Below are 14367 nucleotides of genomic sequence, written 5' to 3' on the forward strand. Positions count from 1 at the left end.
TTCCCTCATTTGGGATTCTTTTGATGAACTTTAATGGGTTTCTGCTGCTGATTCACTTTTTTTATGAATTTGGGAACACTAATTCTCTTGAAAACTTGGGGAGAATGAGAGATGTTTTAGAGAGAAGGGAGTGAAAGAGGAAATGAAATGAAATAAAACTCGAATCCTTATTAAATACACAAATCTGTCCCGAGTCAAACATACGCACCAACATATACGGTCCGTATAATTTTCAATTGCCGTATTTCCGGACCGTATGTTTGGTCCAAAGAGGTATACCATTCCGGGCTGAACCTACTACCGGGACATACGGTCCGTATATTTTATACGGCCGCATGTTCGGCCGTATAATGCCCAAAGGGTTACGATCTTGTTCTCGTCGACTCGTTTGATCTCCAATCCTTATGGAACCTTCTTGGCACTTGTCTAACACCTCGATACCAATATAAGGGACGTTATAACTCTTCTCCAAAATATCTTTAAGTCACCATTAACTCGCTACTCATAAATTCTTTCTGATACTTATCGTAAGCCTTGCCCTCTCTTGGCAATCTTTCTCGTCTAACATCGAATATCTTTCAAATCTTATTTTTGAATCATCAAATGCTATTTCTACTTGTCGAAACATCCTATACTTCGTGCTCTTCATTAGCCTATTCACTGTGCATCAACGGAAAATTTTTCGAGGTGTAACAATAGTGTACGCGAACGTACAACCTAATCCATATATCATATAATATTACCGAGAAACGTACGGTCCGATCCATATATAATAAAATAGTGCTGAGGAACGTACGGCCCGATACATATATAATAGTGCCAAGGAACGTACGGCCCTATCCGTATATAATAGTGCCGAGGAACGTACGGCCCTATCCGTACATAATAGTGCCGAGGAACGTACGGCCTGATGCATATATAATAGTGCGAGAACATACGCCCAATCCGTATATAATAATAGCGCGAGGAACGTACGGCCCGATCCTTATATAATAGTAGAGAAACGTATCTACCGATCCGTATATCATAGTGCCGAGAAACGTACGGCCCGATCCATATATAATATAATATAATATACTTCGTAGGTAACGCTCTTTCGGCGGTCAATGTGCATATGTATAACGAATGCAATGCACAAGATAATGAGTAATTCAGAACTCCCGAGTGACCTAAGGTCGTACCACCTCTCGATAGACATCTTTTGAGCTAACATCATCAATATGAAATCTCATGACCCAAGAACAAGGAACAATCATAACAAGGAGTATAAAGGATCATCAAAAGACCGAGGTACTCCTAGTGCTTCTAAGAGCAGTATAACATGGCTCGATCGTTTACACGTTTGTTCGTTCATATCATAAGATAATACCAAAAATGAAAGAAAAGGACAGCCCTTAACATACCAAGCTGGCAGGTCTAGTCGTCCAACGTCTACTTCACAAACTCGTAAGTCTATAATTAAGGTAACATATGCCACCATTAGTCCATTTACCTCACTTACTAACCAATTTAAGTACGAAAAGAGCTTAACAAATCGACAACATCTCCCGTGTAAACCTAATAATCCTTCAACTTTCAATTCAATCCAACATCAACAACAATACCAACAACAACACTATCAACGCTACATACCAAAATAATCAAATCTATCCCAAATCATCCCTCAAAACAAAACTCTCAACCTTAACTTTAACCTTATTCAACTTTTACCACTTCCTTAACTATATTTCATTTACTTAAAACCACTAAAACTCTTGATAATTAACTTAAACAATAAGCGTAGGAACCATAAACATACCTTGGGGGGGGGGGCTATAATACCAAGAGTCAACTTTAACTCCAACTTCCAAGCTTCACAACTTCAATAAAACCAAGAACAACCTTTTCTTCACTAGCTTCCAGTGTTTACTTGGCCTCGTATCTTGCTAGAATTTCTCCAATATGTTGGAAAAAATTAAGGGGATAGGGTTTGCTCTGGTTGGGGAGTGGAAAATAATAAAATAAAATGTGAGGGCTCTATATATAGAGATTGGAAATGCCTCCTAGTCGGGCAAGGGTCGACGAACAGCAGGTCGACGCCGTCAACCTTACACCGTCCATTTACCACTCGAGATCAGGTCGGGCCGCAAGTTGACGGTGGGAAGGACGCGCACACAACATGTCCGACGGGGTCGTCCTTTTGCACCGTCAATGTGTACTGAGGCCTGAATCCCTGAGTCGCGTCGATTAGATTCATTTCACTTCTAATCCTATCGTATTGCAAAGAATGCATGCTTATACTTTGATACACGCGAGGTAAAGCACTTAATATCTCAAAAACTCGAGTACGGATCTCCATACTAAGGGTATAAATCACTAATAAGCCAGAGGCTTTCTTGCAATGTAAACGAAAGGTGTAACAAATTCGGCCACTTACTTAATATACCGAGGCGGGGTTATCGAGGGTAACGGCCATTATCCGGTGATTTAGCGTGCGGCCATCACCGACGCGGGCCTTATACATGCCTCCGTGTCCAAAGGTTGGGATTGAGAATGAGGACGACTACCCATGGCCTGGACATAAGGTACATGGAGTGATACACGCGGATCACTCGCAGCTTGATTGGCAACCCCACAAGGCCTCGTATAGATGGACGAGGATATGTAGTACTTGCAGGACAATATGAGACGTTGGTAAATTTTATTAGTCTTAAACTTAATTATTCATCTTATGTATTATGCTACAAATTTATTCAATCATTAATATTTGCAAACAAATGGCAACCATTGGACGAGACATAGGATACTGAAAGCTGGGACTATACGAGGCTCCCGAGACAATGATATGCAACGCAAATGGTTCAACAATGGAGAGTGGCGCGGCTACAAGCCAAAGAACCCCGACGTTTCGAGCAAGCGTGCTCCAAAGATCGCACAGCGGGTGATTATGGTCGTGGTCTTGCCGGAGGTGGTGGTCACAGAAGAGGGGTGACATAGGGGCGGTGGCGGTAGTGGTAAAAGGGGGGTCGGCCGCGCGGTCGACGGTAGGGCCGAGGGCCTCGGTCACAAGAGTGGGGGATAGGTCCGTAGGCGGGTGGTCTAGTAGATGAGCCCGACGAGCATGCTCGGCGCCTTAACCGTCTGCCAGCGACCGTTAACTTCGCAGATCCCGTCGGGGCTTACTGCATCGTCGACGCAGTGGGCCGACTTGTCGACCGTCGACACCTACCGTACACGCCAGATTTATTTTCAAATTACACGTTCGGCCATCGTCCGCACGGCCGCCGCCCGTTCTTCCACAGTGGTGAGCGTCGCCCGTGATCCAAGGCGTGCACGGAGCTGGACTTCGAGTCCTTATTCGAGGACTTCGACATCTTTGAGAGCCAAGATGTAAGTGTTTAAAATAATTATTTTAACAAATTAAAATATTTATACTAATTATTACATAATTTTCCATTTCTTAGGTTCCAAGTCCAACTCTGGCACCATCTACATCTCCGGGGCACCGCGGCCACCTCAAGAGAGCGCCGAGGGAGCGCCTGGTGAGCCCTGCTCACCGTCTCAGAGTCCGTCGACATACAAGTATGACTTTTTACAATAAAATAATGTATTAATTAATTTTTTATATGTTATTCCATGTTTAGTTTAGAATAAATTCTAACTAAATTGTTTATATGTTATTTCAGGTTCATTCTTCTGCACCTGTGGACCTGTCTCTTACTGAGATTGAGTCATCTCCTGAAGCTCACATTTCGGCCACCGTTGTCTCCCATAGGAAGCATATTTTGAACAAGGCCCCCAAGGAAGGGAACATAGGATGATCATGCCATAGAGCATGTACGGATTAAGAAGAAGAAGAAGAAGAAGAAGAAGAAGAAGGGGGATGGAGATGATGGTGAGAGTGGTGGGGTTCGCCTTAGGCCTAGGGTCATTCTAAAGGCTCCCACACGTGGACCTAGGGGGATGAAATTGTGTATATGTAAATAAAATGTACATTTTATGTTAATATTTTTTTTTGGTATTATTTTCTTAATGATAATTAGTTATCTTAGTTTTTATTATCGTTTAATAATAACTCATGTGACGTCCTAAATTAATCAAAACTCTATAAAATAAATCACTTAAACCTAAAGATGACAAGTTTACAAACAAACAAAACTTACTTTGGGGCACTTTACAACCCCTAAATCGAGGATCCAAACGTATAGGTATACTTGATATGTTGGGCCTACATTATTGTTTGCAAAAAAAGATATCATGTTCTATATAAAATATTGATATTCCGGCGTTTTGAAACATGACTAATTTTTTGTCAAAGTAAGGAAAAAACGTGAATTGAAAAAATTTTGACCAATGAATTAAGGGTTGGGGACTTTTATTAAAGACCAATTGCGCACTACTTTAGTGTGCAATAGGACTTAGTCAAATTTATAGTTTGGTCCTATTGCGCACTAAATTAGTGCGCAAAGGTTAGTTATAACTTTTTTTTTAATGGGGTATATTGGTACCTCCGACTACTTTTTGGGTCATTTAAGTTGCGGACTCCCTAAGCACACTCACTTTTGCAAAGTTCACCTTTTCATGGTCAAAGCAAGACTTACGGATAACAATCAGACTTACCAAGGACAGGGACCAGACTATCGGGGATATATACGAGGTTTGGGTCGGTCGATACGATGATCGGGAAATCAAAAAAATATTGCTTCATTGAAGTCCCTCATGGAAGAAGAATTGACTGATGTAGAAGGCTAATTTGTTATCGGATCGACCACATAGTTTACATACTCAGACAGGCTTTCAAAAATAGTCTCTTTCAAGATGGGGTAAGATCTGCGTACACTCTACCTTTTTCAGACTTCACTTGTGGACTACACTGTATGTGTTATTGTTGTTGTACTTAAGGCTTAAATTTTGACATGTATTTTTTTTTTCGTGACTCTCAAGCGTATATTAGATAAATAAGTTAATTATATAAAATATGTCAAGTCTACTAATTATAAAGATGAACCGAAAATGTCTAAATAAAATTTAGTAAAAATTTAAGGGGTTGTCCATATTGCCTTTTTTTTATTTACCCTTTTTATCTTGTACTGTTTGATGGGCAATTATTTCTACAAGAAGTCTATGCACACAAAAGGACCTGACAGACATCTATGATGCTAACTGCATCCTTTTCGGTTCAGACTGAAATGTCAAACTTCTTGGACAGCAATTTATGTGGTATTTTTAGATAGGAGGAGCTTTTTAAAAAAATTAAAGATTTTTTAAATTTGCAATATAGAACAAGCCTTAAACAGTCGGGGATTGTTTTGGTTGTTGGTTAGAGTTAGACATATATTAGTGATGCAATAATTGATTGTCAGAAAATTTATGTATTATTTTATACAGAGAGTAGTTATGCAAGATTTAGAATTATTCATGTTCTATTCTGTATAAAATAATACTACACAATTAATTCCCTCAAAACTTATATACATGTATAATTATAGAGCTTTTTAAATTACAAACCAAATACCTTATTAGATGTGTTGATTGAATTTTATATATAGCAAAAAAATGCAACCAAACATGATAGTATTACTTGGGCAGATAATATATCTTTAATGGGAATAAATTAAAAGTGAAAATATATTACATAAATTGGGACGAGGTACAAACAAAATCATAAAAAGTGATGATTCCCTTTTTGAAACCGTACTTACCCTTGATTAATTTATGCATCATAATACTAATAATAGAGACTAATATATCCTATAAACTAAAGCTTCAGTTTGCTGCAACTTTTGTCAAGGTTTCTCCATAGATAATCAGCCTCCCAAAAAGCCTTTTCAAGAAATATGGAGTGTTATAGTGAGAATAGATTCATAGGAGCCATTTGGACATGATTTCAATCGTTTTTGGACGTACGCTTGGATTTCTTAAGTTGCGAGCTTTTTTTATAAACATAAAAAACCCTTGGAAAACCATCAAATTTTTTCCAATTCTTATACAATCTTACCAAATGAGTAAATCATAGTTCATAATAAAATTAATACGCTACTAGAAGATCATTCTAAAAAATACAACATCAATTGATCTAATTTATTGATGTGGTAAGTGTTTGTAAACGGATAGATCATAAATAAAGTTGGTAGAATTTAATATGGTTGGTGGGAGTAATTAATTGTTGAAAATATTTTACCAACTTGTAGATTAATATTTAATACAAATGGTTGGTAAACATGATTGGTAAATATATCTATTAACTGAGGGGTCTTTTTTTACAAAATATAAATGTATGGGTCAAATTTTACATTTATATTTTTTGAAATCATGATTTCAAATCCCAACTCATGCATTTTTGGATGATTTAAGATTTTATCTCATGAAATTAAATCTGAGATGAAATCACATGTCTAAACACCTACTTATTAGATGATACTTATTAGATGAATTACTTGCTTTAAGAAGTGACTTATGGGAAACATCTATACCAATGGAAATGAATAATTTTCTATTATAACAATAATGGCTGGAATTATAAATGTTTTGGAGAAAATTCTTTTTCCGTTCGTTTTCCTTCTACTACTACTACTACAACTACCTCGTCCTTTGAAGACTACCATAATTTGCCAATTGACCATAGCCTAAACTATTTATTAATTAGTGAATTTTATAGCACACAATTAGTAGATGAACTGTCCCAACCAGACCTCACTAATTCTTTCATTTCTCCCTTCACTTCTCAATTAAATGATTTCTCATTAAACTATAGCAGTTTTGATCAGAATTTAGAAGTGGCAAATAATTTTGCTAATTGTAAATTGGAGAGAACTCAATCGACTGACTCATCAATTGCTATAGCCCCTACTAATTTCAACATTGGGCTGTGTTCCCAAAAAAAGGTGAAAACAAAGAAGGCAAATGGGGAGCCTTCAAAGAATTTAATGGCAGAGAGAAGGAGAAGGAAAAGGCATCATCGTCTTTCTATGCTTAGATCAATTGTTCCCAAGATTAGCAAGGTAATTTGGAAGAAAAAAATAGAACCTAAATCTCATCACTTTTTTTTTTCTTTCTTTTTTTAATTTTTTTTTGTTTTACTTTATTTTTAAAGTTCTGTTAAGTACTCCTATGCAATATTTGGTAAGGAATAAACTTTTGTCTCCCTAAATAATTCTGAGTAATTCTCACTTTATGAGCTATGTCTAATGGTTGAGTTAAGCTTAAGATCCCGTTTCTGATTAAATTAATTGATGTTGCAGATGGACAGAACGTCAATCCTAGGGGACACCATCGACTACACGAAGGAGCTTATTGATAAAATCAACGATTTGCTAGAAGAAGTGGAACTAGGGCCAAATCAGCTAAGCTTGATGAGCATTTTCAAGAACAAAAAGCCCATCGAAGTGTTTGTCAAAAATTCACCTAAGGTGAGCCTTTCATTGCTACAACCTCCTCCACCCACCCCCCAACTTTTTTTTTTCTTTTGGGCCGATTTTGTGCAATTGAACTGAATTCATTGCCTTTGACTTAAAATCTGCATATATCTACAAAAAAAAAAAAAAAAAAAAGGATGAAATTCATTTTCACGCCCCAACTTTACTTTAAAAATCAAACTCCCCCTTCAACTTTGAACAATAGTCATTCTCCCCCCTTTATCCTATGCAATGTTTATTTTACCCTTGATATTTTCAATATTCCATCTATGTAATACCTTTTTATATTATATAAAATTTATTTTTATGTAAATTCATATTATAAGTAGAATAATCCTTTTATGAATTTATCACAAAATCTAATGTTACTTTTTATGATTGGTATTTTAATACACACACATGCACGCACACACTCGCATATTACATGTTATTTTAACATATATATGTATATGTATATTTAAGTTTCACTTTTCTCTTATTCTCTATTGTCAATATATAAATGAGTTTTGTTGTCACTTATGGAATATTTTTAATTATAATTTAAAATTCATTAATAGATTATCTTTAGGAATTTGTTATAGAATATACCTCTATTTTTATTAATTATTTTGTATTATCTACATTGAAAGATATTTATAAAGTTATTATTACCGGTTATTTTTACTTGTATAAATAGATATCAGACTTTTGATTATTATTAATAAAAAGAAATTATTTTTCTTCTCATTTATTTCATTATAAAATGGCATTAAGTTATATACTCAACTAGTATTTCTCACCTTTCTTTTCCGTCTCAAAAGTAATATTTTTTTTAAAGGAAATCTTTTACATAGATTAAAGAGATAAAAAGAATCATGATTTTAAAGAAGTAAAAGTAAAAAAGACAAGTTGATAATGTAAGGGTAAAATATAATTCAAAAAAGTTAATTAGGATAAAGGGGGAAGAATGACTATTGTTCAAAGTTGAGGGGGGAGTTTGATTTGTAAAGCAAAGTTGGGAATTTTCACCCAAAAAAAAAAAAATGTTCACATATAATTAGATTATACTCATTTTGGATCCATGACTTCATTTGGATAGTTCTAAGTTATAATTTGGTGACATCCTTTGTTGCAGTTGAATGTGGAAAAGAGGAATGTGGATACAAGGGTGGAGATTAGTTGTGCAGGAAAAATCTGGTCTTTTGCTATCAACATTGACCACACTTGATGCTTTGGGCCTAGATATTCAACAGTGTGTTATTGGCAGCTTCAACGATTTTGCAATGCAAGCTTCTTGCTCCGAGGTATAAAAATTTATATCATCATCTCCTTTTGACTTTCAATGCTTTTAAGAAATATTTATAAGTAGTGGAATTCTCAATTTTTTTTATATTACGAACATCATCATTCCATTTTAGAGTAATTAGTTCTCGTATAACAAAATTTAGGTGACATAGTTTGACTGAAACATGAAATTTAAGAAATATAGATTTTGAAATTTGTGGTCTTAAACATGTCATAACATTTTTATAATAACATAGTCCCTCCAATTTTTTGGTTCAAAAAGAGTATCCACTTATCAAATCAAGAAAGAATTAACCTTAATTATCCAGATTTATCCTTATTAAGTGTTAAGTGACCAAATTCCAATACCTATCTAATTAGGGACATTTTATTCAAATTAACTATTTTTATCTAGAGTTAGTATTTTCTTAAGGGGTGTGCAAATGGCTAAGTGGATTCTCTTTTTGATCCGGAGGAAGTAAGATTTTCTTAAAACTTGTGATCTTCATCATGCCATAACATTTATGTAGGTATAACAGCTTGTCATTAAGGGTAGAATGAAATGTTTTAAGTTAAAGTGTTTTCAAATTTAGAAAGATGTCTTTCTTTAACGGCCTGAAAAGAAAATATTGTTACATAAATTGAGATAGAGAGAGTATTTGTTAATTTTGTCTATATAGCCAATTTTCTTATCAAGGGAAAATAGTGTAATTTTGGTGATATGATGTATTCATTTTAAAGTGTGCTCTTTAAGTACCAAAATTATTTTGGTGATGGTGATAGGAACTTGGAGCAGAGAGGACATAATACAAATGTAGAAGAGATAAAGCAGGCACTATTCAGAAATGCTGGATATGCAGGAAAATGTCTCTAGTTTTCACCAAATTTAATTTAGAGGTAAAAAGGTGTTGAATGGATTTTGGTAAAGGATAGATTCTTGAATCTCCATGTTATTAATTTGCCAAGTTAGGATAGCAATTTTCTGTGATTTTTGTCATCAATAATGAGTGACTCCAAGTGAATTAAAGCAACAAAAAGATACATATCTTCCTCAACTACATATACCTTTTTTTTTTTTGTGGTTTGAAAAGGTGCTAAACATATATAACAAACAAAATAAAGAGTCTACCTGTTACATGCCTAGGAGGGATTTGCCCCATCTGATAGTACGACACACTAATTGTTTTAATTTAAATTACAAAAAGGAACCTCGCGATCAGATGCAGCTCTTAAAATGTTTGCTCAAACTGCATCACTGGCAAGATACTCTGTTACATCTCACGAACTCAAGATTTTCTTAATGTAGACACGTAATTTTGACCCTTCCCGGGTGTCTCACCTTCTAGCGTTCAAATAATTTTTTTAATTTTAATTTTTGATGTGTCGATTATTCTATTTTATTTAGTAGGTTTGTTTTCGGAAAAAAAATCAAGGAAAAGGAGTAAAAAATAATATTGTACACATGCACACATGATAACATTTCAACTAAAGGGTGTATACGTATCGGGTTGGTTCGGATTTTTTAAATACCAAATCAAACCAATTGCGTCGGGTTTTTAAATTTATACACCAAACCAAACCAATAAAATTCGGGTTTTTCAACCTTGGGTTTTCTCGGGTTATTTGGTCTTCTCGGGTTTTTCGGGATTTTTTCGGCAAAAGTCTTCATATAAAACATATAACTTTTACTTCAAATATTTCTTTAGTTCTAGTAAGATACAACTATTTAATAAGGTGTTTCTTAAGAAAATAACAACAAATGTGAGATGAGTGAAGACATTGTATTAAAATATTCAACAAAAAGATAATAAAATCGGTTAAAATGAATATTAATAATTAATAAAAAATTATAAAGAAAATGACCATAGTCTAAAATACTAAGTCATGCTAAAATAAGTACGGCTAATAAGCATTAATTACATGACAAAGAAAAAATTAAGTTATGGATTAACAAATATACAAACGAATTATGCAAAACTAAAGAATATATATCCAACATTATTGTCATTCCTAGTGGTAGAATTGAATTTCTTTTGTTAGCATTAGTGTTGAGTTGGTTTTGATTTGGACTTTATTTGAGTTACTAACATCCATGAGATATAAAACTTATTGACATTCAAAATTCTAACTTCAAACTTGAAATAATATGATAAAAGACAAAAAAATACGAAAAAATTCAAGAAATATTTATAAATTAACTTACAAATAAATATATTTATGTATAAAATATTTTAAAAATTAAATACATGTAATGTCGGGTTGGTTTAGTTCGGCTTAACTTTTTTTAGCTAAAACCAAACCAAGCCAATTATGGTAGGGTTTTTTTTTTCCAACACCAAACCAAGTCAAACCAAACCACTAGTCGGATTTTTTTCTCGATTTATCGGTTTGGTACGGTTTATCGCTTCTTTGTAGACACCCTTTAATTTCGACGTAAGATACCTTTTCCTACCCACGCTAACACACATGTGCATATAACATTTAAACGATGTGATACCTCTCCGTCCTTAAATGCTACCCTACGAAAACAACGATAGTATTTACACAGGATTTTTTTTTTCCAAAAATCCTACGCCACACACTAATCAACCCCAGACACAAAAATTATCCGAATTCACCATACAGACATAAGCAGCCACAATGACCTGCACCTTCTGATTTTTGAATGGATTCACCATTATATTCACTTTCATACATATCCAACGCAAGATATATACAGAGATATCCAAAATATTTCATAGAGAGACGGGACCATCTTTATCATCTTCCCCAACTCCATTTTTCTTCTCAAAAACCGCCATAAGCCTCCACCATAGACCATAGTCATGTAGTAAACATCCATCTTCACGCACCAAAAACAGGGGAAAAGGATGTGGATTTCACGTTGAACACACACCAGTAAAGCACCGTAGAACCACCCCAAAACCCCATTAAAATACGCCAAGAACATCATTATAAAACTACACAAGCTCACCACCATTTTTGATACAACGCAAAACTATCGTCTTTCCCGTTGTTTGTTTGAGCTCGAAAACGTCAAATGGTCTGTTCGTGTTTTAAAGGTCTCGGTTCGTAGCTCCGGTCTCCGTACAAACAGTTTGGAATTAAAAGTTAAGGTACGGTTAAAGCTCGAAACGTCCATTTCCAGTCTTTAATTTGCTGTTTTTGTTCTGAATAATTAAATTCGTGTAATTTCGATCCATGCTTTTATCCTAAAATTAGTCCAAAGTCTACATCTTTATGTTTGAGGATGTTGATCAAGCATACTGGAAGATATTTTTAGTGTTAATTTTTTTTTTTTTTTTTTTTTTTTTTTTTGATGTGTTGTTAAGCAAGTAAGAAACTTACGTGGGATTGGAATAAATATATTTAAAGGGAAATTGACATTTTAATACAAGTAATACATAGTATTGGCATATTTTTAACCCAAAACATGTTAGCATGTTTTAGGCCAAAAATAATTGACATTATATTGGCAATCAACTAAAGACGTGGCTTAATAATAGGGATGTGGAGCAAAATTAGGAATCTCATTAATTATTTCTCTTAATCCACGTTGAATATCAATAAAACTAGGGATTCCATTTCTCATTTATTCACTTACTAGATATCCCTAAAATTATGGATACAAATATCACCATATCTTCTATCATTTTCGTATAATTAAAATTGTATTTGTTAAGTGGGTCTATAAAGGCAAAAGCATGATCACCTTCAAACTCTCATATCTCTTAGTAAACATATTTTCCATATCTATAACTATAATAATCCCAGTGAAATACAAGAAAAATTGACAAATAATAAATTCAAACCACATATTTAGTATGTATACCAGTGCAAAATTATACAGATACTAATGCAAACAAATGTATATCAATTTATGTATACATTAGGTGTATACAACACATTCAACAAACCTTACAAATGTATATAATATATGTATACAATTAACAATATATGTATACAAAAACCAAGTTGAAAATATATAAAAACATGTGTATACATCTCAATCAATATATGCATACTTTAGGTACAATTCGTTTAACAAACCAGCAAGTGAATACAATATATGTATACAAATAACAATAGATGTATACAAAAACCAAATTGAAAATAAAAAAACATGTGTATACATTAAGTTGTATACATCTTAATGAACAAACCAACAAGTGAATACAATAGACGTATCCAAAATAAAGTTGCAATTAAAACCCAAATGAGATTTTCAAATATCTACACATATATAGTTAAGGGAGAGAAATTTCCGAATAATAGTATAATTTATTATTCAAAAACCAAAATACATATACCCAATTAAAAATTCAATTATTTTCTTAAAAACAACAAACCCAACTATAAATAACCCTCTAATGAAGAATTTAAAGAATATATATTAATCATTCTAGAGTTCTAATGGAGAGAATTTTGGGGAAGAAGTCAGAGAAATATAGTAAAGAGAACAAGTATACGTATAAAAAAATTTAACCTTCCAGAAGATAGAATGTACAAAATCCCTATTTTTACTCAGTACTTTATGGGTCATATATGCCAATTTTTTTAACCCAAAATGTGGAAATGGGACATCTTGTGCCACATTCTTAAAACTTGGTTAATATATGCCAATTCCATGTACCAAAATGTACACAGTGCCAAATCCCCATATTTAAATGCTTGTATATTTAAGTAAAACTTACACAAATAGCTACCTTTTTATAGGTTCTAACAATTTATAGCTACAAGTTGCAAAATTACAATTCGTAACTGCTTTTGTTGTATTTCTGGTCATTTTCGCGTTTTCGAAATACAACGAAATACAAAATCTTGTTGAGTAAAAAACAGTTGTATTTAAGGAAATAAATATCTTCGCGTTTTCGAAATACAACGAAATACAAAATCGTTGTTGAGTAAAAAGCGGTTGTATTTAAGGAAATAAATATCTTCTTTCAAATTAAATGGTAATTAGTATTAATGCTTCCATGTATCAAGCAAAGCGTATGAGGTTCCAGAACATCACTGAAATATACTGAAATTAGATAAAACACAGTGAAATACACATAATCAATGGCAAAGAAAATTAAATATAAACAGAAATACACTGAAATATATTGAAATACACATAGTCGATGGCAAAAATAATACACTGAAATATATTGAAAATTAAATATATTGTTTGCTAATACACAGAAATACACTGAAATATACTAAAACATTTTATCAAACACTTGGTGGGTATAAAGCTCCACAACTCTCATCAATGGTATTTCTACACCAACAACCTATTCTCTTGCTCATAGATGATGCTACAATAGCATATTGCTATAATCAATACTATTCTTCATCACTCATAAAATAAATAACACCGCATGATCAACAAACATAAGAAGGATTTTCCTCTTCTTTCGGCCCATCCATGGAGATTTAGCAAACGAATTGTTATGAATGTAATCACCTGAATCTCCATTAACAGAACTGATAAGCTGCAGGATAACCTTATGCCCAAGAATATCATAAACTTGTCGTTGAACCACTTCAGATGGAACAAGCTCTAAAGCTCTCTTTTTGATAAGGACAACAGTGCCATTGATCTTTTTGTTTTCAAGTTTACTAGTTGATGCCATTAATTAACTCTTTGTATATGAAGTCATATTGGCTGGAAATCATTTTTAATTATGATTTGAAAAAATGGAACAATTACCATGTATTTAGGGAG

The 14367-nt window shown here is 33.6% G+C and overlaps 1 protein-coding gene across 1 annotated transcript; it reads left to right on the forward strand.

Moving 5' to 3' along the window:
- Positions 1–2501: 2501 nt before the first annotated feature.
- Positions 2502–9531, forward strand: LOC132039340 (transcription factor bHLH93-like). The gene is made up of 6 exons (XM_059429839.1): positions 2502–2564; positions 3666–3740; positions 6747–6980; positions 7221–7388; positions 8509–8570; positions 9441–9531. Exons 1-6 carry the CDS (start codon positions 2502–2504, stop codon positions 9529–9531), a joined length of 693 nt encoding a protein of 230 aa, XP_059285822.1.
- The last annotated feature ends 4836 nt before the right edge of the window (positions 9532–14367 follow it).

Source organism: Lycium ferocissimum, chromosome 12 (genome assembly GCF_029784015.1).
Source record: "Lycium ferocissimum isolate CSIRO_LF1 chromosome 12, AGI_CSIRO_Lferr_CH_V1, whole genome shotgun sequence".
NCBI classification, from domain to species: Eukaryota; Viridiplantae; Streptophyta; class Magnoliopsida; order Solanales; family Solanaceae; genus Lycium; species Lycium ferocissimum.

What these genes read in the sequence shown, in the direction of transcription:
- LOC132039340 (XM_059429839.1), top strand. Translation starts at nt 2,502, where the DNA reads ATGCCTCCGTGTCCAAAGGTTGGGATTGAGAATGAGGACGACTACCCA. An exon ending in AAGCTCACATTTCGGCCACC is followed by an intron (nt 3,741 to 6,746) that starts GTTGTCTCCCAT and finishes AGTTTTGATCAG; the next exon opens with AATTTAGAAGTGGCAAATAA. An exon ending in TTGTCAAAAATTCACCTAAG is followed by an intron (nt 7,389 to 8,508) that starts GTGAGCCTTTCA and finishes CCTTTGTTGCAG; the next exon opens with TTGAATGTGGAAAAGAGGAA.